The sequence below is a fragment of the Haliotis cracherodii genome, unplaced genomic scaffold, assembly GCF_022045235.1.
Source record: "Haliotis cracherodii isolate W230 unplaced genomic scaffold, xgHalCrac1.p SCAF_2, whole genome shotgun sequence".
NCBI lineage: Eukaryota > Metazoa > Mollusca > Gastropoda > Lepetellida > Haliotidae > Haliotis > Haliotis cracherodii.
Window position 1 is genome coordinate 38,072,312 of NW_027266275.1, and position 26,546 is coordinate 38,098,857.

General features: G+C 39.1%; 1 protein-coding gene across 2 annotated transcripts; it reads right to left on the reverse strand.

The window, feature by feature from the left end:
* Positions 1-4,159: 4,159 nt before the first annotated feature.
* Positions 4,160-24,373, reverse strand: LOC139469091 (uncharacterized). Of its 2 annotated transcripts, none has more exons than XM_071251219.1 (5): positions 24,303-24,373; positions 13,867-13,968; positions 12,313-13,350; positions 5,644-5,751; positions 4,160-5,171 (listed from the first exon to the last, which is right to left on the reverse strand). In XM_071251219.1, the coding sequence occupies exons 2-5, from the start codon at positions 13,924-13,926 to the stop codon at positions 4,986-4,988; spliced, it is 1,392 nt and encodes a 463-aa protein (XP_071107320.1). In that variant the 5' UTR covers positions 13,927-13,968; positions 24,303-24,373; the 3' UTR covers positions 4,160-4,985. The 2 variants fall into 2 exon arrangements, with proteins under 2 accessions (XP_071107320.1, XP_071107321.1); XM_071251220.1 differs by lacking the exon at positions 24,303-24,373 and adding an exon at positions 17,545-17,606.
* Between the last annotated feature and the right edge of the window lie 2,173 nt (positions 24,374-26,546).

The window sequence follows — 26,546 nt, forward strand, 5'->3', positions numbered from 1 at the left end:
TAGTCTTGGGAACGTGTATGTAAAATTTAAAGACATTACAAGACAATCTCGAAACATTCCAGACAATCACTGCAATAATTATATTTTCTTCTTATAATTTCGTACTTTGCTTTTTCACAGTGAAATACATCATTGCTTGGTTTGTTGTTTAACGCCGCACTCAGCAATATTCCAGCTATATGACAGCGGTCTGTAAATAATCGAGTCTGGAACAGACAATCCAGTGATTGACATCATGAGCATCGATCCACGCAATTGGGATCGATGACATGCATCAACCAAGTCAGCGAGCCTGACCATCCGATCCCGTTAGTCGCCTTTTACGACAAGCATAGTCGCCTTTTACGGTGACTACACAATCTATTTGACAGTTCGGGTGATGATATCAGTGATTGACACACATCTATAAATATTTACACAAAACAAATCCACAAGGAATCAAATAGAATCAAAAATACCTAAAACGGCATCCAAGAACATTCGTTCTTTCATTACGATACAAAAATATAATCGATCTCATATGTGAACCAAACATCATATCATTAACACATAATTTGCCCTTTTTCACAATACCTCTGTCAAGTAAGAAAATGATTTAATTCATACAAATTCAAACTTCAAAATTCTATTACAATTGCAATAAAACATTTTTTCAAAATGATAACTAAAGGTTCTCACTTAAGTGATTAGCGTCAACCTTTTCATGTTCAATCAAGCATGTCGGGTTAATTATCGTGATAAAAGTGACTAAATAAGTTTAGTGAGACGGTTAAGATTGTGCAGGCGACGTCCTTATCGCCTACATTCCGTTACACAAATGACCTCGTCATGTCGGGAGTGAATGCTGAATGTCAAGGCTCCCTTTTTTAGTTGTGTGCACGATGGATTCGGAATTTTTATGGGTGTTTTGCATACTCATAAATAGATACATATCGGTTATAAATAAAAACCGGTATAACGAGGTCCAGATATAACGAAAAACCGGTATACCGAGGTCCGGATGTAACGACATTCGGATATAAGGAAATCCCCGTAACGAAATCCGGATATTTTGAAGACTTATATATCGAATCCTCTGATAACAAAGTTAAGATATTAAAGTTGCAGGGGCCGTCATACAGCTGGAATATTGCTGAGTGCGGCGTTAAACAAAAAACAAACAACAAAAAAACCTAAAGCGATGCATATACGATAACATAGTTGTGTGATAGCCATGGTGTGTAAATAGATTTGTAAGACTGATCAGACTAAAATTTAAGAAGTTTTATTCCGACCGACTCAGACATGAACCACCATCCAGCCTTTGGAAGAAAGCTGACTATTAACAAAACAAGAAATAAAAAAACTGTCCCCTTGGAATAACAATACCCCTGCTTCTTTGCTACGACCGTAGTAAGGCAAAACTGAAAATAATATTTTCTTATTTCTGACCTGAATTTTTCAACCTAATTTTAACCTGAGAACCAGATAGTAAAAAATTAGAATATATGTTGCCAATTTCTGACCAGAAAAACAAACATGAAGTTCTGTCCCTTCGCCCAATGTCTATCCTATGGTCGATAGAGATCATTGAAGAGTGGTACTAACACCCATCCTACCAACCATAATATGCTTCGAAAGAGCCTAGCATCAATCCATTTCCCACAGTCTCACCTCCTAACCTCATCAAAACCTCATTAAGAATTGGTCATGTGTTGTTAATAAACACATCAGTTAAATACTGTGTCTGTTAACTAATTCAACCTTAAGGAAGCTATAACATGTTGAAATAGAATCTATCTTTATATGTTTGAATCAATGTCTAAATTAATAGTATAATTATTATTTCTGGAAATTTCATTGTCACTATAAAAAATGCATAACTACAAGCAGTAACACACGCACAGTAAACACTATTAATATATCATACTCCAGAGTCCAGCACTGAGTTTTTTACTGTATTGGGTTATCCTTTCCACCGTGTATCTCACTCTCATATTTAAACCAATTTTTGATCATGTAAAATGTCTGTAAAATATATCATGACTTGACTAAACTTCTTAACCTTCAGTTACGTTGTCCTATGTTATCCAATCGGATCACATAACATGTACTGGGATGATATAACACCCCAGGGATTTAAGGAAACACGTTCTGGTGATATTGTAACACATTATTGTCTCTCGCTAGTGATATATTTTGCATTTGAATACAATGTATGTCTGAGGAATGATGTAAAACCAAATAACAAAAGTTTTCTTAATATTTCCATGGATTGAACTTGCAACGTTCGTATCTTTAGCCTTGTGGCGAACCACTAGGCCACTGAAAAGCTCATACTTCACCATGCTTTTCAAAATCTCTCTGTCAAATAGATGTCGTCCATCAAGAGAAATTTTATGGCCGTTTCATGGAAATTATGTTTCAAACTAATCTGTCCTCCAGGACCCCAGACAATACGTTTAATAAAAGAGAAGACTAGACTTGGCATATGTGGATTGCCTCAGCTCAAGGATTGTTCTGGGCTCCATTTGGATGATTTTTGAAAATGTTGTAGATATATATTTCTAAATAAGTTAACTTTATTTCTGGGACGTAACGTCAGTCTAGTATGAAACAGAAAATTGTTGATAAATATTGTTTCAGATTTTTCAGTTTATAACTTACATAAAACACTTCCCTTCGGATCTCGTAAGCGAAGTAAGTCATATTTAACTAAAACTAACAAAATAATGACCACGTAAAAAACCTCTGCATGCTTATATTCAAAATATTCCATTAATTCCTAATTTTTCCCAAATGTCCTTACCTGGATTCAATCTTTACTATTTGTTGAATCGAAGTTCAAACACAACAAAAATCACACGAAACAAGAAAGAATATGTCAACAACAAAATGAATATTTCAAAACAAAACAAATCCTTTGCTTTTGTCAACGAATCTTATTACCTATATGCGTTTCAAACATTAAGCTTAACTAATGAGTCTTTGTTTATTATTGATAACAGGTCACAACACAATACTATGTTCTTATCACTAGTGGCTCAAACTATATAACCCGATTTTACAAACCAAAGATTTCAACTTTAATACATTTGACAGATAGGACGGGAAGGGAATTTTGTTCAATTCTCCTACAGTTCATGTGTTACGCGGTATTGAATTGATATATTACATTCCTTTTCGAATAACATACCCCATCTTTTAACGGAACACCTAATATTCGACAACCAGACACGACTGATTTCTACCCATTGCAATATGATTCGAAATATATTTTTAATATTTCTTACTCTGGTGGTAACACGATAATAATAATAATAATAATAATAATAATATCTAAACTATAAAAGGATATAAATCATGATAATAAAATATTGAACGATACATCTTTTTAATTGTGGAGTTAATTGTGCGTGACGACACTGTCGCTTATGTCAGAGTATGTTTTCTATTATGTCAATAAATGAAGTTACTGTTTTCATCGTAGATATTGGTCAAATTTACGAATAAACCATTATATAATCATATAAAAATGTTCAACACATTAATGAAGTTATGACAAATGAACAAATACATCCAATTACCCAACGAAACTATTACACAAGTTCAAGAAGACCCATATCTACATTATCCAATGTACCCACCCAGGGTGCTCCAGAAACTATGACCTACATAAACATAGTTGAGCTTAGCCCTTATTAAAACGACCTTAAACCATGCTTTCATAATATGTTCTTGATAAATGTATTGATTATTTGAGCATAAAAAAAATAATTTCCTGATATTCAAATGCCAGACGAATGCATCAAAATACTTTTCATTTCATTTTAATTTCATATTTGATTATTACTTTGGTGGATAAAATCAAACTTGTTGTGTATGACTGATAGTGACATTTTACATTTGAGATGCAGTTCTTTGCCGAACGATGTCTACTTTATTTAGAACACATGCGCGAATATAAACGTCAACGCCCGAGATAATTAGTTATCGATTATTTGCCGAAACAGATCCCATTGGGCGTAAAAGGAAAATATAGGTGAACATTATATCAATGAATCACTGTAAAGTGACACCAGGTGTTTGCGGAAAGGATAATCATGTTCTGCAGACTGTTAGAAATCATAGATATTAACATTATATGTCATTAATTAACAAAATATGTCAATCACCTGGTGATGAGATCAATATTAGACTTGAAGCATGATGTTTTAAATTCCGTCATTGCTTGATAAAGAATTGTAACAATAAAAGCATACCACGAATATCAAGCTGAAACCAAGGAGCTGACCATTGGATATTCTCGGGGTGACGAGTTGGAAGAATAATTTGTACTCAGGTCTAAAAAAGATCACTGGACGCCCTCCCACTCTCAGAAATGTTATGGTCCATCCCTAAAGCAGCTGGGAAGATGCAGCTTCTTCTGTTCCATCGGGTCCTCCACTTCTGTTCGTGTTGTCGAGACCCAGAACAGCCCGTTAAAACTGCCCTTCCATCCTTGGTAGTGTCTGGTGTATTTGAAGCATTGGAGTTGATGGTTTAATGACCAGGGTCTGCTTCCTGTGGCCAGCTCTTGTCTTTCCTTTTCATCTCCTAATAGGTTCTTCTGGACCTTGTATTAGTTCTGCGTAACACCTTGACGTGATTCTTTTAAGGATCTAAACTGGCTTCATTGGGTGCCCTTTCTTTGTCTAGTTGTCTAATTGATAAATGAATTCATATCGTTGTCCCTGAGAATGGCAATATATTCTATAGACGATACAAATATATTGTTCATAACATCCTTATCAACCTCCATTCCACTAGTAAAAAATATATTTTCTGTTTCATAAATTCCTGACATTACGTAATGTACAGACACAATTCTTAAATGATGATTCCTTATTTGGGGTAAAGGACATCCGTGTGCAAAACGATAAGCACAGCAATAAAGTATCTAACAGCATGGGTGTATTTGAATGTGCATGCTTGAGTGCAGAACATATGTATTGCTGGTGACACTATTAACTTTGTTGAAGATGACCACTTTTGATATTTTGGACATATACCATATCTGTTGCACAACGTGGCAGCATACATTCAGTAGTGACATGATGCTCAAGTTGCTTGACCAACCAATGGCGTTCCTTTTTCAATTCTTCCTTTTCCTTTTCCAAAACCCCATTCCATTTCAGATGATCACGGTGCCTCTGTTCAAATAACAGATTGAAAGTAAATTTGACTCCAATTGTCCAAGCTCCAAGGCAGTCGGGTAGGTGAGTTTTAGATTACAGTTAATAAACTTTTGAATAAGATAATATTACAATTCTCTTTTCACTGACTTCCTTAAATGCATTGCTCGCGTTTCAGATCCACCACTTCAACACCTCTACAACTACAATCTGAGTGTCGATATACCAAGCTGAATTTTTGAAAATGCTACATGATGATCATATAAGTCATCTGTTTTGTAAAATTGGTTTTCAAGAAGAAATAATGACATTTATTTTTTTAATCAGCTTCGTCCTTTGTTAACAGAAATCCATGATCAATGGTGAGCTTACATTCACATCGCTGACAATTTTTGTTTGTTTATAGTTTAACATAGGAATCAGCAATATTACAGCTATTTGACGGCTGCTGACATAGAAATAAGTTATTATATCTAGTGCCGATATCTACCTGTACGATCTCTCCCTCTTGATCTGTTTGTTTCTGTCTTGATCGCAGAGCCGCCCGTCGGTTCTGTTCCTTCTTTCTCTCACGTTTTTTCAATTCATCTAATGTCATCTGATAAAGTTGCAACAAAAAGGTCCCCAGTGAGATCAAATACGGAGTAAGTAGACTTTAGAGTTAAATAGTCTACAGCTACAATCACTATTTCAACTTAGACATTATTCAAAGAATCTACACAGGTGCATTTTTCTGACATTTAAATTTTGTTGAAGTAGCATATTCTTCTAGACTGTAGAGCTGCAATTGTTTTTGTCAAAGTAGCATATTCTTCTAGACTGTACAGGTACAATTGTGATGCTATCATATTGAAGGTTTTGCAAGAAGTATAGTCTCCTAGGAGATTGAACAACTATATGTTGTGCTTTTCATGTTACATGTAAATGTGAAAATGCTTCCTGCAAGTTTCAAAACATCCAGAATCAACTGTGGTTTTGATTCATGACAGTTGTCTTCATGCATATCTTCTTCAGAGACATTTTTTAACCCTTAACTAAATGACTTGATGAATATGTGCACCATGTCAACCAAACCTAAACCCATGGTAATTAATAAAACAGGCCAGATTGTGTTGGTCCTAATATAGATCTAGAGCCTGGAGAGTAGAGATTAGTTGTGGAACGAGGACTTTCAAATTTCACCTCGCTGAAATGTCTGAAAATGCCTGTTATCCCAAACCATATGATTAATGAAACAGAATGATAGTACCCATGCAGTTGTCACAAGGTTGCAATACTGACAAAGATAGCTGTTATACGTTGATATATACAAGGCACAAATCTGAAAGGAATCTTCTTCGCATACAGGTAGAGAAAGAAGGGAAAGGAATGCCCCGCCTAAAACATCCCCTCAGAAAGATTATTGTTAATATACAAGAGTTGATTGTTAAGTTATAATTCTCACATTGAAGGAATTGCGTAGTTTTGTTTGGGACATAATATGATGTCAAGGAAGTATATCCACAAAAGTTTGAGTCAATTGAGCAAATTGTTTGGCTGTCACTAGGCAGAGCCTTGAAGGTAACCCTGTGCTGGTAAGCCTGTTACGTCTCAAAAAAGATAAATTATCAAGAGAATCCATAATAAGTTGATGACCGACTAGAGAATGATCGAGTGACATATCGTTAGTTCATTTACATTTACCAGGATTCCATTATCACACATACTTTGGAAATGAAGACAGTATCAGCTCGTTGGGTTCCAATCTTTTGACATCTGATAGAAAAACAAGGAGTTCTCATGGTTATCTATCTCTGTTTGAAGTTGATCCAGAAAGGTGAGTGTAACGATTTGTGACTATGGATGAAATCTTGATTTACCTCTTCCAGTCCAAACAACAATTGGCAAGAACTTGATCATCACCGTTCCTCACATTTGTCCATTTTGCAAATTAATACACCCCTGCTTATTTTACTGACTTGTCACTGCGAAACAACTTGCTCAACTGACTAAAGTTTTCTTTCTGGATATACCTCTAAGACAGCATGTAATGTCCACAATCAACCCGTGTAAATATGTGCAAGATGGGTAGATATATACATGATATATACATGATAAAACGTGGTATCTTAATCAATATCATCTAACCTTTTTAAGTGGCACTTTACTCTTTGAAGTGTAAACGCAACTAAACATCCTTCATTTTTTATGAACGTCCGTGGTGTTCGTAACACCAATACAAACGAACATTGTACACAATGAACATTTATCTACATGGTCAGTTATTGTCACAGACCTTTAGCCACCATCCCTATAGATCTCAATTATTATCATCATTTGTGGTGGCAATACAGCAAGATTTACCTGATAAAAGGTGAAAACCAAAATACACAAAGACGTGTAAATCGAGGACTTCAGTCGTGTAGCATACCTAGTAAAGTGACGAGTAAAGCCACCATTCAACAACTCCGATGTGAGTGTATGCAAATAATCTATTAGCAATTGATTGGTCATTTAGGGATGGTGGAGCTCTGTGACAATATGCATAATTCAACAAAGTCTACTAAATCAACGCAATGCCAATAGGAACAATCGCACATCAAAAGTGTGATCTCGTCCCAGATAATGTCATATGTCATTATGGTGACATGGCCATCCTACTTTCGTTGACTCACCTGGCAAAACTAAACTGTTTCTTTTCTTCTCTATCCTCTTATTAGAGACAACAAAGAATATCAAGGTGAAACTTCAAAGGATTCAACTCTTGGGACAAGGAACTAGGCAAAGCATTCCCATATACATGTTGATAGTTTGTTTCTTTAGAATGGTTTGGATCTCACTTTGTAAGTCTCTTCTTTGCTTTCTGAGTCTTGCCTTGGTTAAGAGGTTCTATTATTCACAGCCTATAGTAAGTCCAGGTTAAGATGTTGAATTAAGTGCCACGGCTAGATTGACACACATTATCAAGCCTTTACATAATCAAGCTTTCTGGTACTGCAAATTATTATCATATTAATTTCATTTTTTTCAATGCAGACTGAAACTTAACTATAGAATTATTCAGTATATCATAACTCTCTATATGGATATCAAATCCAGCTGTCTCATTCGTCACCTCAGATACTGTACAACTCAAAATGTTATAGGGATAATGACTTTAGAGTTACAGATAGAGCTACAAGTAGAGTTCAATGAAACTTATATTTCAAGGAGCTTTGTTACCAAGCTGGAATCCCCTGAATGTAGCATGACCACGACCGCTCGCCATTGAGAATGATGTATGTGCAAGAGCTGCAAGCGTATTGTTATTCACATTTTTTGCATGTCTCAAAAAGATGCGTCTCGCCTCCTTTACATACTTATGATGTCATAATATTCTCACTGGCAAAAGTCCATTCTTATATTTGCTAGACTTGTTTACCCACATACCTCGGTTTAGAATTTTGGAACCGACATGGTTAATCATTAGCAGTTACTTAATGAATCAGAATGTATGTTTGTGTAAAGTCACTTGTCTGTGCATTAAATATCATAAAAGAATCTGAAACTACCTTTATTGCCTGCCCATACAATCATTGGTGTCACCTGACTTTGATTGTTTTCAGAAATTTCATCCATAGCTTGAGGGTCCGTGGCCAATCCTGCCTCTATCGGCAAGTTATCTATATTCTTTCAACTTTTTCTCTTTTATCAGGATACCCAATACCCAATACATATAGCTTTAGCAAATACATTTCATTTGGGGAGGCGTGCTGTATGATATATACTCACACGCAAAAGAAACGCAAGTGGTTTTAAGCAAATAGGTAACAAACACGGAACCATAAATTGATACGAGTTTTAGCATGTAGTTAAACCTGATAGTGTTATCAATATTTTTGGTTGTATTTTGAAAGCCACGAGTAAAAACGCAACATAAAAAACGAATCGCCAAAACGCACCATTTTAATTAATATGTGGGTATCATGCACCCATTCCTCGCGAAATCGAAAATGCACGAACTGTCACGAACTGTAGTGGGTATAAAACTGTGGCCGATTCTTGGACCTACCACTCCTTGGTCAACAATGCCACGCCTAACTCAAATTCGGAGAAACCAGGCTATCGGACGTTTGGAAAATGGAGAGTCTGTGCAAGATGTTGCTCGTCATTTCAACGTTAACGTAACCACAATTTACCGTCTCCTGCATCGATACAATGCTACATGGACCACAGATGACCTTCCTCGGAGCGGTCGTCCTAGGGTCACCACACCTCGACAAGATCGGCAGATTACCCGTCAACACCAGAGGCATCCGTTTCTAACTGCAGTGAAAGTGCTTGACAGACCATAGGAACACATAATCGACACATTCGACACGTCTCCGTTCCAACAACCTCAGATGTCGCCGACCAGCACGTCGTCCTGTTCTTCAACCACGGCATCGACAAGCACGACTTCAGTGGGCACAGGGTCATCACAATTGGCGTCATCCTGAGTGGAGGCGTGTCATCTTCTCTGATGAAAGTCGCTTTTGTGTCTCCCATGCAGACGGAAGAGTCAGAATTTGGCTGCGTCGAGGTGATCGTTTCGCTGACAGAAACGTTGTGGAAAGGGATCCATCGGGTGGACCTAGCGTCATGATATGGGCAGGGATTGGACTTAATGCGAGACTTGGACCCATGTGCTTTCTGAATGTTGGTCAAGATCGGGGACACGGCGTCAATGCTCATCGGTATATCGACCAAGTGATCAGACCCCACGTTGTTCCATTTTTTGCACAACATCAACAACACATTTTCCAGCAGGAGATCGCTCGTCCCCATGTTGCCAGAGCTACCATGGCCTTTCTGCAACAACACAACATCCCTGATCTGAACCCCATCGAACACTTGTGTGATGAGGTTCAAAGGCGTCTGCACAATGTGCGCCCAGTCCCTACAACTGCCGATGACGTACGCACAGCTGCTCTGGATGTGTGCAGGAGGATCCCTAGGGCCTTCACAAATCGTCTGATCCACTCAGTGTACAGGAGATGTGTGGCAGCGATCAACGCTAATGGTGGTCACACCAGTTATTGACTGACATTTTGGGTATTGACTCGAAACTGTGTAAGCCATTAACATTTGAAAAATCAATTATGTCATCTGCCTTTTAATCCATTAAACTGTCGTCAGTCAAATTTTTGTCAATCTTGCCCTATTAGTATTTCTTGTCTTTACTGTTGAAAATAAATAACATGTATACTGCATACTCGACTTGCGTTTCTTTTGCGTGTGAGTATACATATATACTTACCTTGTAAACATATTTACAAGTTATGTCATTACATCAAGACATACACGTGTATTTCAAATGAATTGGAGCACAGATACTGGCAGCATGTTGGAGTGCTGACAATAATCAAGACTGGGCAACCCCATGTCGTTGCCTAGATCATTTAGCAAAGTTAATGAGTTCGAAAATAACAGTGATAAACAGCAAACAGGTAAGTGCACACAATAACGAGCTCTACAGCAAAGATTTATCCAACAAATTCAGTCTGAAACAGTAAGTTTGAATTTCAAATAGAATCAGAGTCTTCACTTTCAGCTTCAGTGGTAACACGTAAGACTATTGAGAAGAGTGAACTGACTACAACACAACATCCACACAATACAATGGTCTCAGGGCAATGTGAAGTCCTAAATTCACTTGCAATAAGTCATGTTCAGCAATAGCTTGATCTCGTTTGTTTCATGACACGGAGTATGAAACCTTCATGTTGTTCTTTGTCATCATCACAATAATTAACATCTGATATTAAAGGGGAAACATGCATGGAAACATACACACAATACCTTATGCAATACATACATGATTCCATATTTCTACAGAATAACATAACATCCCTTCTTACCTCGGATATCTCTGTACACCTGTGCCCAAAATAGGAAATAAACACATCCCGGCCCTACCCAAGGTAAACATACCTCACCTGTGAGACGATTACTTTATTTAGCCAGTAGCATGTCGTACTAACATATTCCAACGTGATTTCTTTCTTAAGAACGTTGGCTCCACGGAGATTTTGGCTTGGCAATACCATACATGCACACAGTCCCTTAAATGATGACAAATAATAACACATAAGATATTTCTTTTGCTTGGTATCTTTAGAATTATGTTACCTGTATGCTTAACTTCGCTCTTCGTTTGAAAGCTTGCCATGAAGAACGCCATTTTTTCACAGCAATACTATGAAACCTTATTTTGCGTATTTTTTTCAACTTAAAATACTAATACACCAACTATACTTTGAATCGGTGTAGCCATGCATTCAACGTTGCCATCTTGGGTATCATCATCTGAAGACATTTATTAAAATCGTAATGCTGTAAATACAATACTTTCTTTCAGATGGTTACATTCCCACCTTCCCTCAAATCAAGTACCTCACTTATCCCTTTCTAGATTTATTTAAACTTTATGTGTTAACTTCTTTGCATTTCCCTTGGTTATCCATCGGATGTATCCGGTGATTCTCAGTTTGGTTTGTACCAATATCTCTACTGTCTCCAAAGACAACAGCATTTTGTGTGGGAATCTCATTAAGAGTAATTGGGCTCTATATAGTAACGGGCGGCGTTCAAACCATTCTATTTCATACTTACTGTTTCCATCCTGTCGATCTTCTCATGTTGCATGTATTGGAGAATATTCACATACAAAAGATTGTAGGGCACTATAACTAACGCATATATGACCAAGCATTTCACCTAACAGTGAAGTTACTTACCTCAGAAAGCCATACTGGAGATTTCAAAGTGAGTGATAAAGGTATTTGTACCAAGCCATATACTGATGCATGGCATTGTCATTAGGGATGACATACATAATTAGTAGTGATGACATATTTGTACCACAAAGGCGAGTGCCATTTTAGAGGAGGGAAATATAGGCATATAGGAAGCATATATATGCTATATGATGCATTTCTTTTTTAAATTATCATGCATTTTCTCTACAATTGTTTTAATGTTGATACAGATATGATAATGGTTCAGGTATCCGGTGGAGTGGTATGATTCCAAAGCTATGCTCTCAGTGTTAAGTGTTGAAAGTGATGCAGTGACGTTTAGTTTTGTGACACATTCAAAGGAGAAGATGAACGACTACATCGGTAAGTTGGGATAGATGAGTTATGGGACAGTAATTCACCTTATACGGTTTTTTAATATCGGGTTCTGTGTCTCCATCCCCGGATATTAGTCGTCTCAGTTGAATCCTGGTCCTCAGTTCTTCTTTAATCAACGGCAACACAGACTGAGACTTTTCGGATTCAGCAGCTGCTTGCTTTACCTCTTGGTCCTCTTCATATACGAAAACCTTTACTACCTCATCCGACGTTCTTCCCAACCCAGGAGATGCCTCTGCCTCTGATGAAGAGATATCAAAAGTAAGAGGTATGCCACTGGGTCTTTTCTTGCTCAAACCTGAGACACTTGGGCCTGGCTCTTGATTTCCTTCTTGCTCTTCTGCATGTACAAAAGTCTTTACAACCTCATCTGAACTTCGTTCAAACACAGGATATGCCTCTGTAGATGATGAAGAGAGGTCCAAAATAAGAGGAATGTCACTGTGTCTTTTCCTGCTAAAGCCTGAGATACTTGGGCCTGAATCTTCCTCTAAGTCTGGCTCTGTCACTGCTTCGAAAACATCTATATCGTGTTGACTTGTGCTGGGTGTGGGCTCCGTGAAGTCACCATATATGTCTGAAAGCTCATCAGGTATTATTGTTGACGTGAGTTCTGATTCATCAAATTCAACATCGGATAAGTCTACAAATACACCCGAAGACTCAAATGAAAAGAAAGATGGAGAATGACTAGTTAATGGTGAGGTTGTTTTCTCAGGTGGTTTAGGGAGGAGCTGTCGTTGTTTTTTAACTTTATGGACAGATTTCGACTCAGAAGCTACTCTTAGCACCTTCCTTGGAGATCTTGATCGACGACGAGGCTTAGGAACATCATCAGACAAAATCTTATCAAACTCAGGTAAACTAGGCAACGTTGGAATTGATGGAGATAATTTGGATGGCTCGCCAGTGGTGTCATCCTCCTCTCTCAACATACGGGAAGTGTGAAAGAGAGGTATTAGGTAAATAATCACACCTCCAGGACGGGTTTCTCGATCTCTATAATCAGAAGATTCGAGGAGATACTCATAAAAAGAGGTGCTTCCATATCTTCCCCTGTGCTGAAAGGAAGGGTAGGTATAATCATTAGAAAGCGTCATACGGAAATGAAAGTAGCAGTATTTCAGTTATATCACTGCATGACGGCATACATTAAGTGAACATCACAGACGTGGTATATTGATGACAGGTGAATCTAGAATTCAAACGGATTTTGATATGGCTATGGGATACTACTCAACACTGCAAATTAGACCATTAGACCACATGTGCCCCAGAACATGTTCAACATAATGAGGTGAAACATGAAATGTTATTATTATGACAGAATCTTCATATTGAGATGCACATTACATCTTCAACACGAAGTAATGCCAACTCACCTCAAACGGACAGATGAATTTAAAACATATCTAATGACTTTTTTATTGCCATTTTAGAAGTTGGTGAGTATACAAGAGTATACAGCTTTATGGATAACTACTGGTTTATTGCATTTCGTGACGTTTCGATTAAGCTTCTTACACTTACGCCAAGTGCTGCAGGAAAATATGCAACTTAATAACCAAATACTATACCTTGGGATTACTGGAAGTGTCTGGGCTTTGAGAGTATGCGAGTCGGCTCCAGTCTAGCATGCCGCCCTTCACAGGTTGCCCTGTCGGAGCAGATCTTCAGACCTGAAAGTATATTTCATACACCAACTGTATGCGAGTGTCTGTGTGATGCCACCGAGCGATACCCAAAGACTGGAGTAGTGGTAGTAGTAGTGGTGGTGGTAGTCGTCGTCGTTGTCGTAGTAGTAGTAGTAGTAGTAGTAGCAGTAGTAGTAGTCGTCGTCGTCGTCGTAGTAGTAGTAGTAGTAGTAGCAGCAGCAGTAGTAGTCGTCGTCGTCGTCGTCGTAGTAGTAGTAGTAGTTGTCGTTGTCGTAGTAGGAGTAGTAGTAGTACAATCAATGATGATGAAGAACAGCCTGAACAGAGCAGCTTTAGATGCTGTTAGAGATCGCTTGATGACGTAGTAGTAGTAGTAGTAGCAGCAGCAGTAGTAGTCGTCGTCGTCGTCGTAGTAGTAGTAGTAGTAGTAGTAGTTGTCGTTGTCGTAGTAGGAGTAGTAGTAGTACAATCAATGATGATGAAGAACAGCCTGAACAGAGCAGCTTTAGATGCTGTTAGAGATAGAGATCGCTTGATGACCAAAGCAATTGCTTTGTATAATTGTTGGAGATCTGTTGAAACTTTAATTACAATTGGTTTGTATCAAGAAGGACTGTGTGATGAAATGTTTCGTTTATTCGGAAATGTGTGATTACCGCCATGATTAACTGTGTTTCGCTGTATTTATGTTTTATGACCATCGATTTGACATTTTAGTGTTTGCATATACTGGGGGTGGGGCGAGGGGTGGGGCCGACCATATGATATACGGGATATGCTTCAGATATTCAGACAAAACGTTCTGACACACATTTTGAAAAACATATTTGAGCAACGTTGTCACAGTCAATAGTTGTGATGACTACTAATGATAAGTAAATCCAGTCTTCTTTTTTAACACAGCTGTAGTCTTTATGTAAAACAGATAGAAGGTTTAGCTTTCACAACGTTTTAGTCATTACTCTATCAAACAAGGTAGCCAACACAAATCGTTTTATGATGGTCAGTCATCATAAAATCACCATTGTTAAAAACAAACAAACTGAAGCAATTTAACCTATGAGTGGGTTATGTATTATGTCAAAACATATCAGTTTTATACACAATACATAAAGTCCTGTGTAATCTTGTAGTTTCAACCTTAGTAGTATTTCAATCTCACTATGTATTTTCGCATTTGGCACGAAGTGGCAGTAATAACGTTATTTATCGTTCGTGGTCATGGTGATGGACAAACTGGTAATTTTAACGTTTGCCATGGTCTTCCTTCTAGGTTTCCATCTGATCTGAGGTAGCTGGCATCTGTATGACGGACTTATGGAATAGTGCTGATGATAAGTTTTGAGTCTCAAAGGGAAGGAGTTGCTTCATAGTGAAATCTTTTGTTGTGGACTTTACATAAGGTCAAAGAGGTATATCCATAATTGAGCAAATCGTATTGCTGTTACAAGCCAGTAAAATGAGCAGGGGTCTGTGATCTTTGGAAAATGGACACACTTTAACGTTCTGTGATAAGGTATAAGAATATGTTGAGTAGGATTGCTGAATTACACCAAAAACCATTCGTGGGGATATGTGTACAACGCTTGGGAAGCATACCATAAAGAGGGGGGGGGGGGGGGGCAGCAGTTTAAGTGTGACAAGGAGAGCCTTAATGAAGACGACCCCCATCCTGCAAAACCGGCGAATGAATGTGCTTCATATTGCTCGTTCAGTAGGCATTTCCCTGGATAGAGTACATTCCGTTAAACTTTGGCAATAAAGAAAGTTTCAGCTCGTTGAGTACAACACGTCTTGTGATAATCAGGCTCTGTTTGAAGCTGATCCAAAAAGGTTCTTGCAACGATTTGTGACCATGTCCAAACAACAATCAAAACATTGGAAGCATTTGACATCACCACCACCAAAGGAGGCAAAGTATGTCCCATTAGTTGGAAAGGCAATAGCCTTCGTTTTTTCTGGATTGTCGAGGTTGTTATCATGGTGGACTATCTTCCAGACCAGACAATAACGGATATTATTCTGCACTTTGGGGGCAATTTCGGGATGACATTTTGACGAAGAGACGTGGGAAGCTGAGAAAAGGGGTACCCTTTCATCGGGACAATACACTAGTGCACAAATCAGTCATTGCCATGGCTACAATCCACGAGCGTAGCTTTGAACACCTTCAGCCCCTACCCTATTCTCCTGATCTGGCCCCGTTAGACTTCCATCTGTGACTCCCAACGTGAAGAAAGCTACAACCGGATTACATTTCAACTCGAACGATGACGGCATAGCAGCTGTGAAGGACCTTTTGGACAGCCAAGAGAGTGAGTGGGTGAGTATGGCTGTACCCCGCTTTTAGCAATAATCCAGCAATATCACAGCGGGGGACACCAGAAATGGGTATCACACATTGTACCCATGTCGGGAATCGAACCGGGTCTTCTTTAACCACTAGACTACCCGACCGTCCCAAGAGCCAAGAGAAAGACTTCTACGAAACTGGGATAAAGTCCCTCCAATATTGTTAGCTTAAGTTTATCAATGTGAAAGGGAATTATATGCTGAAAAGAACACAAATTTATGTCTTTAGGTCAAGTGTTTCTAAGTGAGGCTCAGAACTTATCAGTCAACCCTCGTACCCCAATCCCGGAAGTGCACTCAATCTGTGCGTCGTCCAATACGGTCAGTAAACAGCCAAAACTATGGTTTGTATGTCGGGTTAATATGAAGGTTTGAACGAAATAATAGCTTTTACAAAACATATTTAGGCTCATTATTTCAATGTTTATAGAATATCTGGTTAAGTCTCCATACACAATCCCAATATGTTTTCATCAGCCCCTGCACGAATATGGAATGGTCGGTCCCGAAATGCGGTATTTCTACTATAAGTTACGGTCATGTTGTCCTTTCATTTGACATTCCCTTTCTCTTCTATTGATTCGACTAAATGTATATACTAAAATACAATGCCGGGGTCGACAGGAACATCCTTGTGATAACAGTTGTAGAGGATGCAATGAAAATTTATTGAAATTAACTATAAGCATTGTTACTACAAGGAAGTATATGAATGGCATAGGTCGGTTGTGGACAATCTTATCACAATGCAAACTCAATCAACTTTGATTTAATTTATACAGAGACTAAGAAGGGTTGAACACTGCTTTCATAACTATTTCAGTGGTAGAGTTGGTCGGCACCAGCTGTCTATTGGACGCAGTTTTAGTATAGTACCAATGTGTTACACGTTGCTAAACGCTCGTTTTACCGCCAAAACGTTAGAATTTATTTTATTTACAAGTTTGATCAGAGATTATTTGGTCTTATCTGAGTAACGAGTATCATTTCATGTTAATCCCATTAACTCGTTGAACTGTAATTTACTGTTTTATGAAACGAGATTTAAACGTTATATGTCAGTAAGCACAGTCATTGTCGGGAATTCCATAGCAACCGAGTCTTGCAGTTTTGTAAACGTCTTGCATATGGCAGGCAGTAACAAGAACATCATAAAACATGTTTTCTTTACGTCTCCCTCAACTGACGCATGCATACATTTTGGCTATATTTTGGTCTTTATCGCGTTTGTGCAATACTTGAAGTTACCTCGAGAAAGCTGAAACCTATCCAGGCATACTTCCTGGGACCACAATAGACATGAAACTGCAATAGTTGGGACTTGTGAGGGTGAGCTTATTGCGTTGTGAAGAGACGTGCCACGTCATTCTATTTTTAGACAATGACGTTTACTACTGATCGTGTCAAGTTGAGCTGTATACGAGAGTTTACCGTTGCCGCTTGTAACGGGGATGACGCATACCCGAAAATAGAATCATGTGTGACAAATCTTTGGGAAATTGAAAACACGTTTTGGAGGTTAACAAAGGGAGTCATTACGCTGTTGAAATATGTCTTCGTGATGGGTAGGGTCATAGTAAGTACATTTGGTGTAATTGAGAGAATCAGGTTTTGGTTCACAGACAGCAAATTATGGCTTAATCAAGGCAGATTGCAAATAACAGAATCTGGGCCACGCAAACCGGTGGATAATAGTATGAGCAACGGTCCATGTGGTTGGGGTGCAGTGACACACTTGTGTTTTATGCATCATGGATCGTAGCGCAAAAGCGTTCGTCACTCAAAGACTTTAGCATTGACTTGCATCAGTGATACCGCTATAACTGTTGTAACACACATATTACTTTAGCATTGACTTGCGACAGTGGTAGTGCTATAACTGTTGTAACACACATATTACTTCAGCATTGACTTGCGACAGTGGTAGTGCTATAATTGTTGTAACACACAGATTACTTTAGCATTGACTTGCGACAGTGGTAGTGCTATAACTGTCGTAACACACAGATTACTTTAGCATTGACTTGCGACAGTGGTAGTGCTATAACTGTTGTAACACACATATTACTTTAGCATTGACTTGCGACAGTGGTAGTGCTATAACTGTTGTAACACACATATTACTTCAGCATTGACTTGCGACAGTGGTAGTGCTATAACTGTTGTAACACACATATTACTTTAGCATTGACTTGCGACAGTGGTAGTGCTATAACTGTTCGAACAACACAGATATACTTTAGCATTGACTTGCGACAGTGGTAGTGCTATAACTGTCGTAACACACAGATTACTTTAGCATTGACTTGCGACAGTGGTAGTGCTATAACTGTCGTAACACACAGATTACTTTAGCATTGACTTGCGACAGTGGTAGTGCTATAACTGTTGTAACACACATATTACTTTAGCATTGACTTGCGACAGTGGTAGTGCTATAACTGTTGTAACACACATATTACTTCAGCATTGACTTGCGACAGTGGTAGTGCTATAACTGTTGTAACACACATATTACTTTAGCATTGACTTGCGACAGTGGTAGTGCTATAACTGTCGTAACACACATATTACTTTAGCATTGACTTGCGACAGTGGTAGTGCTATAACTGTTCGAACAACACAGATATACTTTAGCATTGACTTGCGACAGTGGTAGTGCTATAACTGTCGTAACACACAGATTACTTTAGCATTGACTTGCGACAGTGGTAGTGCTATAACTGTCGTAACACACATATTACTTTAGCATTGTGAGTGAGTGAGTTGGGTTTAACGCCGCTTTTAACATTATTCCAGTTATATCACGGCGTGTCAGCTTAATGTGGGAGGAAAGCCCGAAGTGATGCAGGTCTCAGACGGTTACCACTTCGGTGAAACCCACGAGCACGGGTATGGTGCTGACAAACCTAGAAACATAATTGGGGCGAACCGGGATTCGAACTCACAATCATAGGTTTCTGGCGTGTCCAGGGGACGCAACTCTGCACAGCGAATCGCGGCGCCTTAGACGACTGGGCCACCCGTGCCCCCCTTTAGCATTGACTTGCGACAGAGGTAGCGCTATAACTGTCTACCCACAGAAGACTTTGGCATTGACTTACAACAGTGGTAGTGCTATAACTGTCTTACCACAGATGACTTTAGCATTGACTTACAACAGTGCTAGCGCTATAACTGTCTACCCACAGATGACTTTGGCATTGACTTACAACAGTGGTAGCGCTATAACTGTCTTACCACAGATGACTTAAGCATTGACTTACGACAGTGATAACGCTACAACTGTCTACCCACAGATGACTTTGGCATTGACTTACGACAGTGGTAGCGCTATAACTGTCTTACCACAGATGACTTTAGCATTGACTTGCGACAGTGATAGCGCTATAACTGTCTACCCACAGATGACTTTAGCATTGACTTACGACAGTGGTAGTGCTATAACTGTCATAATACATAGTACTTCAGCACTTACTTGCGACAGTGGTAGTGCTAAAACTGTCATAACACATAGTACTTCAGCATTGACTTACGACAGTGGTAGTGCTATAACTGTCATAACACATAGTACTTCAGCACTGACTTGCGATAGTGGTAGTGCTATAACTATCATAACACATAGTACTTCAGCATTGACTTGCGACAGTGGTAGTGCTATAACTGTCATAACACAGATGACTTCAGCACTGACCTGCGACAGTGGTAGTGCTATAACTGTCTTAACACAGATGACTTTAGCATTGACTTGCGACAGTGGTAATGCTATAACTGTCATAACACAGATGACTTTAGCATTGACTTACGACAGTGGTAGTGCTATAACTGTCGTAACACAGATTACTTTAGCATTGACTTGCGACAGTGGTAGCACTATAACTGTCGTAACAAGGATGACTTCAGCATTGACTTGCGACAGTGGTAGTGCTATAACTGTCATAACACAGATGACTTTAGCATTGTCTTACGACAGTGGTAGTGCTATAACTGTCATAACACAGATGACTTTAGCATTGACTTGCGACAGTGGTAGTGCTATAACTGTCATAACACAGATCACTTCAGCACTGACTTGCGACAGTGGTAGTGCTATAACTGTCTTAACACAAATGCCTTAAGCATTGACTTGCGACAGTGGTAGCACTATAACTGTCATAACACAGATAACTTGAGCATTGACTTACGACAGTGGTAGTGCTTCCTGTAACGGGAACCTTGTTTAATGTGACCACTCGAACAACATTAAAGATTATCTTGGGAACAAAATGGTAGGTGAATGTCACACTCAGCCATATTCAAGACACATGACGGCGGCATGTAAATAATTAAGTCTGAGCCAGACAAGTTCGTTCCTCAAGCGCTTATTCAAACTGACGCAATATGAAACAGTGTCCTAGGAGTGTCATAACACTGAGGATACACCTTCATTAATCCCTCGACTGTTTTGTTTCAGAATGCAAGCCACGACAAGTGCCATGACCGTTTCTCCGTTACGACCAACGCTCCGCATATAGGCGGATATAGGCGTGGTGATTAACTAAGGCTGTTTCATACTTGACGCACAACCCGGACTTGTCCCTGCACCGGGTTATGATGAACCAGTTATTATCAATGAAGCCGGTTTTATACCAGATGAACAACGTTGAATTTTATTTGTTCTTGCCATGCATATTCCCCACAAATAATTAAACGCAACAAAGATACAATTTATATTAACTCTCAACGCTTCAACAATTCTAACTCTAATATTAGTGTGATTTTGCTGTAACACCGCTTTGAACAGTATCCAAGTTATATCAACAGTAGGACTCCCAAACATTATTACGACAGTCACCTTTACCATCAGACTATCTTCCTTAGTTTTCCCAACACCCACCTTTAACACCACACTCGCTCCCTAAGTCACCCCAACCATGACCCACCTTTAACATCACAATTGCTCCCTAAGTCATCCCAACACCCACCTTTAACATCACAATTGCTCCCTGAGTCATCCCAACACCCATCTTTAACATCACAACCGCTCCCTAAGTCATCCCAACACCCACCTTTAACATCACACTCGCTCCCTAAGTCATCCCAACCATGACCCACCTTTAACATCACAATTGCTCCCTAAGTCATCCCAACACCCACCTTTAACATCACAACCGCTCCCTGAGTCATCCTAACACCACCTTTAACATCACAATTGCTCCATAAGTCATCCCTACACACACCTTTAACATCAAAATTGCTCCCTAAGTCATCCCAACACCCACCTTTAACATCACAACCGCTCCCTGAGTCATCCTAACACCTGCCTTTAACATCACAATTGCTCCCTAAGTCATCCCAACACCCATCTTTAACATCACAATCGCTCCTTAAGTCATGCTAACATCCACCTTTAACATCACAGTCACTCCCTAAGTCATCCCAACACCCACCTTTAACATCACAATTGCTCCCTAAGTAATCCCAACACCTATCTTTAACATCACAATCGCTCCCTAAGTCATCCTAACATCCACCTTTAACATCACAGTCACTCTCTAAGTCATCCAAAAGTCCACCTTTAACATCACACTCGCTCCCTAAGTCATCCCAACACCCACTTTTAACATCACAATCGCTCCCTAAGTCATCCTAACATCCACCTTTAACATCACAGTCACACCCTAAGTCATCCCAACACCCACCTTTAACATCACAATTGCTCCCTAAGTAATCCCAACACCTATCTTTAACATCACACTCGCTCCCTAAGTTATCCTAACATCCACCTTTAACATCACTATCGCTCCATAGCCCTATCTCAACACCCTTTTTTAACATCAGCATGAACATTTAACCAAATCTCAACACCCACCTTAACATCTGCTCAACTTCTGAACCCATTAACATTTACTACTCCCACAACATCATAGTCATCCCACCAACACGACACCAACAACATCCCAAGTCAAACATCAACATCAGTGTGCCCCTGTTACCTAATATGTAGACCCGCGGCAGTCACAGTCGATGCTGCATGCTTTCAGTACATTTATAATACCCGCCAATTGCGCATAATTGATTGACGGGATCAACTCCGCTGTATATGCGGTAACGTTCAATATCATTATAGCAGCTAATTGTCACTCTCTGCTGTCATGCAAACAGTATAAAACATAAAAACTCGACACAAAATCAAACAGCTACAATACACATAACTCTGCATGTATTTGTGAATGTTTATGCATAACCAGATCCGGGTCATAACGACTTCCTGAACAATTCGACCTCTTAAACCGGATCTGCTTCAAACTGATCCGCTTTCTTGAGATAATGCGGCCACGTGAGCATTTAATATATGTAATTCAACTTGGTCTTAGCATCAAGAGAAAACAGCATAACATATTTCCTAAATATACCTTTCACCTGATCATTGTTAATTGTCAAATGTGCAATTTGTAAATTGTAACAGGTCCGCCATTTTGTATAGGTTCAAAACGAAAGTAGAATATAAGTTGGGTATTGCTAAGGGAGTGACCCGTATAGATGAACACTGATACTCTGTCTATACCTGCTATATAACGCCTGGCATATTAACCTGATTGTTTGATGGCCGTTGTGAGTTGCGCGTGCGCGCGCGTGTGTGTGTACGTGTGTGTCTGTGTGTGTGTGTGTGTTGACAGGATACAACAGGAGTGAAATGCATCATATATTTATACTGATAATGTGAATACGATCTTTTTGGATAAATATGATATGTTCATTGTTGATTCAATGAATATATAAACAAAATTTTATTTTCGTTATGTCTGTCATGTGTGGGGTTATGAATTCCTGTGCCTGTGTTAACATACACGTTCATGCTTATGGGTTTCGCTGTTGTTTCTGCTTATGCATGTCGTGCGTGTTTGTAAGTTCGACAGTGGCTGTTTGAGAATTTGTGTATGTATATTTGGCAGTGGAGGTGATAATATACATGCGAGTGGGCGTAAAGTTTATGAAAATGCAGTTGCATACGTTTATGTACGAAGTTGTGTGTGTCGGTGTTTGTGTGTCTTAATATATGTTCATGGCGATATGGGAGAGAATGCGTGTGAGTTTAATTTCATGCGTGTAATATATATATCTGTGATGGATAGAGAAAGAGAGTTTTAATGAATTTTTTCACGATGTTCGACTGTTTTAATTTGCTATATTAATCATCGAATTTCAAAAGATGTATACATAACACAAAATTAAAAATTCATAAAAATATTAAAACCAATTTTAGTTGAAATGAGTTTGTTGTATTTGGGGGATTTTCAATGACCGGTTCTGGGATTTGATTCTCACAAATTAAACTTGATGGGCAGCAAAAGCAAAACTATTTCATGACATCTTAAATTTACCCAGACTATTAACCCGCTACACTGTTAACAGTCAGTTACGTTGCACGATCAACAATGTTAGGCGAGAGCCCTATATATCTCCCTGAGGTCGGTTGACACGTATCTCTAAAGTGATTTCTGTTGGTGACGTGTTACCAAATGATTCCGCGCCGCTCAAGTAATTTAATAATTCGATCTGTGCATTTACATAAATCTAAACGGTAACACCACTTGTGCTGCAGTTAAAATCACTGACCACATCGACGGTATGTGCAAAAGTTCAGATCAGAGAGTGCCTGTAATATGTACGCTACTGTTTTGGTCTCACTCCCATATTCCTTTTCAATCAGTCATGGGCATTCAATCATTTCCTTTGCTTCAGGTAGAAGTATGCTATTTAATTCATTTAAAATAAATATACCCCTTCCCAAATATGTAAAGAAAATGTTCACATAGCGTACACCTCAAAAGTTAAACCTTTCAGAAATGTGTACGTTCAGTCTCAGTGCACAAAAACATGGCCGTCTCCCAACCTGTGCATGGAGCATTCAGTAGTGACGTCATATATCAATCTATATATAGATCTCTATTCGACATGCAGTCACCTTTAACTTGTATTACTAACGTTAGATCCGAAGTTGGCTTGATCGTGGTTTAAATTACCTCAGTGCCTTGTCTCCATGCTGAATATCCGCTTCTAAAAGCCCATCCCAAAACACCCACTCCCACACAACCTCGGCGGGGAAATTTTCTGGGGAATTCCCAAATACCTTTAACCTCTAGCACAGCGTCAATATAATCTTTGTCTAAAAAATTATCGAAAATAAATGTAAAACGTGTAAAATCAAGTTTGAAGTCAATGGACACTTAAGTGTTTTAAAAATAAAATGTTTTGTAGAATATGTAATAATTCTATTTCAACCGAACGCGTGGGTATTGTCACTTGTCCATCGAGGTCGGCAGTAAATATCGACAGTATAAGTGGAAAATACTCTATGCCATATATCAGATGAAAGTATTTAAACGCATCCCAACCCTTATTTGTGTATTAAAGCAGTAAAAAATACTTATATTTATTGTTAATATGGATATTAGGGGCCAAAAATCGACAATAACGAAAGACACCGTTGAGAGTCTGGGTTTTTCCAGTGTTTGCTAATCTGAGGGGAATCCCCTACCACGCGATCGCGTTGCTCCACTCGTGCAACTCCATTCTGTGAACGACCGTGAACTATCACCTATGCATAGCTTAATTTGGAAGGAGCGTATGTGACATGTGACCAGTCACGCCCATGACCCATTTACAAGGGTCAGAAGTCATTATTCCGAACATGTGCGTACATTCAAGAAGAAGCCCAGCAACAGGTAAAATCAATGTAGCAGTTGCTATGGCAACCTGAACTCGGCGTTCCAAAATGATGTTATGTTACAAAACCTTTGTACATTTCAATCATCAGTCATTTTAATGTTCGGTTTTAAGTCAATAAATTTCAATTCGACAGTATATTCATTATCAAGTCGATGCGCCCGCGTCATAACAGCAAAATAACAATTCAAGTGTGTTTATGTGGGGTAAAAGCAATATTCATCAAGGATGCATGTTTGAAAAACAGTTTGAAATACAAATGTATTAAATTGATGCTCAACAAAGAAAAACATTTGTGTGAACACCGCGTTTCGAGTCAGCAGGCGGTCTGTGTGCAACGGAAGAATCCATTTCCCATGAACAGGGGACTGCGGTTGAGAGTGACTCGGTGCACGTGGACTTAATGCTATACACGCATGTGTATTTGTCAAATGCGCCATGTGTACCCACTTGACACAGTTCCAGTCGAGGATTGTAAAGGATTAACCGTCTTTGACTGCGTATATATTCATTAGGGAATAACCTACGAGGAATTAATGATTATCTGCCCCGAGTAATTGAAAAGTGTAAGCCCCGAGCTTTTGACAAAATACAAAGCACAACCATAACCTGTCATCCCCGTCGTTGTTATCGACTGCACGGATAATGTCAGGTCGTGTGTTTTCTCAAGTTTGATTAGCAGTAATTTTAATGTTTCAGTAAAATACTTACGCTAAGAACCCATACATACCACAACTTATAAAAATCCATTCAATATATAGTGTCAATAGATGTAGTTTTAGCCATCGAATGACCTTATTTCAATATTTGACCACCCGTGAAGATCCGGGGTAAAAAGCGACTATGCTTGTCCCAAGACTGACTTGGTTGATACATGTCATCGTATCCCAACTGCGTTGACCGATGCTCATGATATCAATCACTGGATTGTCTGGTCCAGACTCGATTATTTACAGACCGCCGTCATATAGCTGGAATATTGCTGAGTGCGGCTTTAAACAATAAACAAACAAATCAATATTTGACAATGACTAAAACCATGAGACATTACTCATCGCTGAAAAAGATATTTGACAATGATAAAGCAGACAAGTTTGATATCGTGCCGTGCACCACAGACAGCAGTGATGTCTGCGAACTGTTTGATTTGCATTCTAGAAAATGCTGCGTAAATAAGAAAACGTACAACTTTAAGAACAAGATAACTTAAATCCAAACGAGTGAGTGATTCCAGTTATATCGCGGCTAGTCAGCTTAATGTGGGAGGAAAGCCCGAAGTGATGCAGGTCTCAGACGTTTACCACAAAACCCACGAGCACGGGTATGGTGCTAACAAACCTAGAAACATAATCGGGGCGAACCGTGATTCGAACCCACAATCATAGGTTTCTGGCGCGCCCAAGGGACGCAACTCTGCACAGCGAATCGCGGCGCCTTAGACGACTGGGCCACCCGTGCCCCCTAAATCCAGACGATGAACACGGCACAAAGGATTTTTGCAGCGTACCTACCTATAAATGTCATGAAGCGCACACGTGTAA

Bases quoted from the DNA above. Each gene is read 5' to 3' on its own strand.
- LOC139469091 (XM_071251219.1), bottom strand. From the start codon at position 13,926: ATGCTAGACTGGAGCCGACTCGCATACTCTCAAAGCCCAGACACTTCC. The intron at 5,752-12,312 runs GTGAATTACTGT...CAACTTTATCAG, and splicing joins ATATTAAAAAACCGTATAAG to ATGACATTAGATGAATTGAA. The intron at 5,172-5,643 runs GTAGATATCGGC...TTATTTGAACAG, and splicing joins AAGAGGGAGAGATCGTACAG to AGGCACCGTGATCATCTGAA.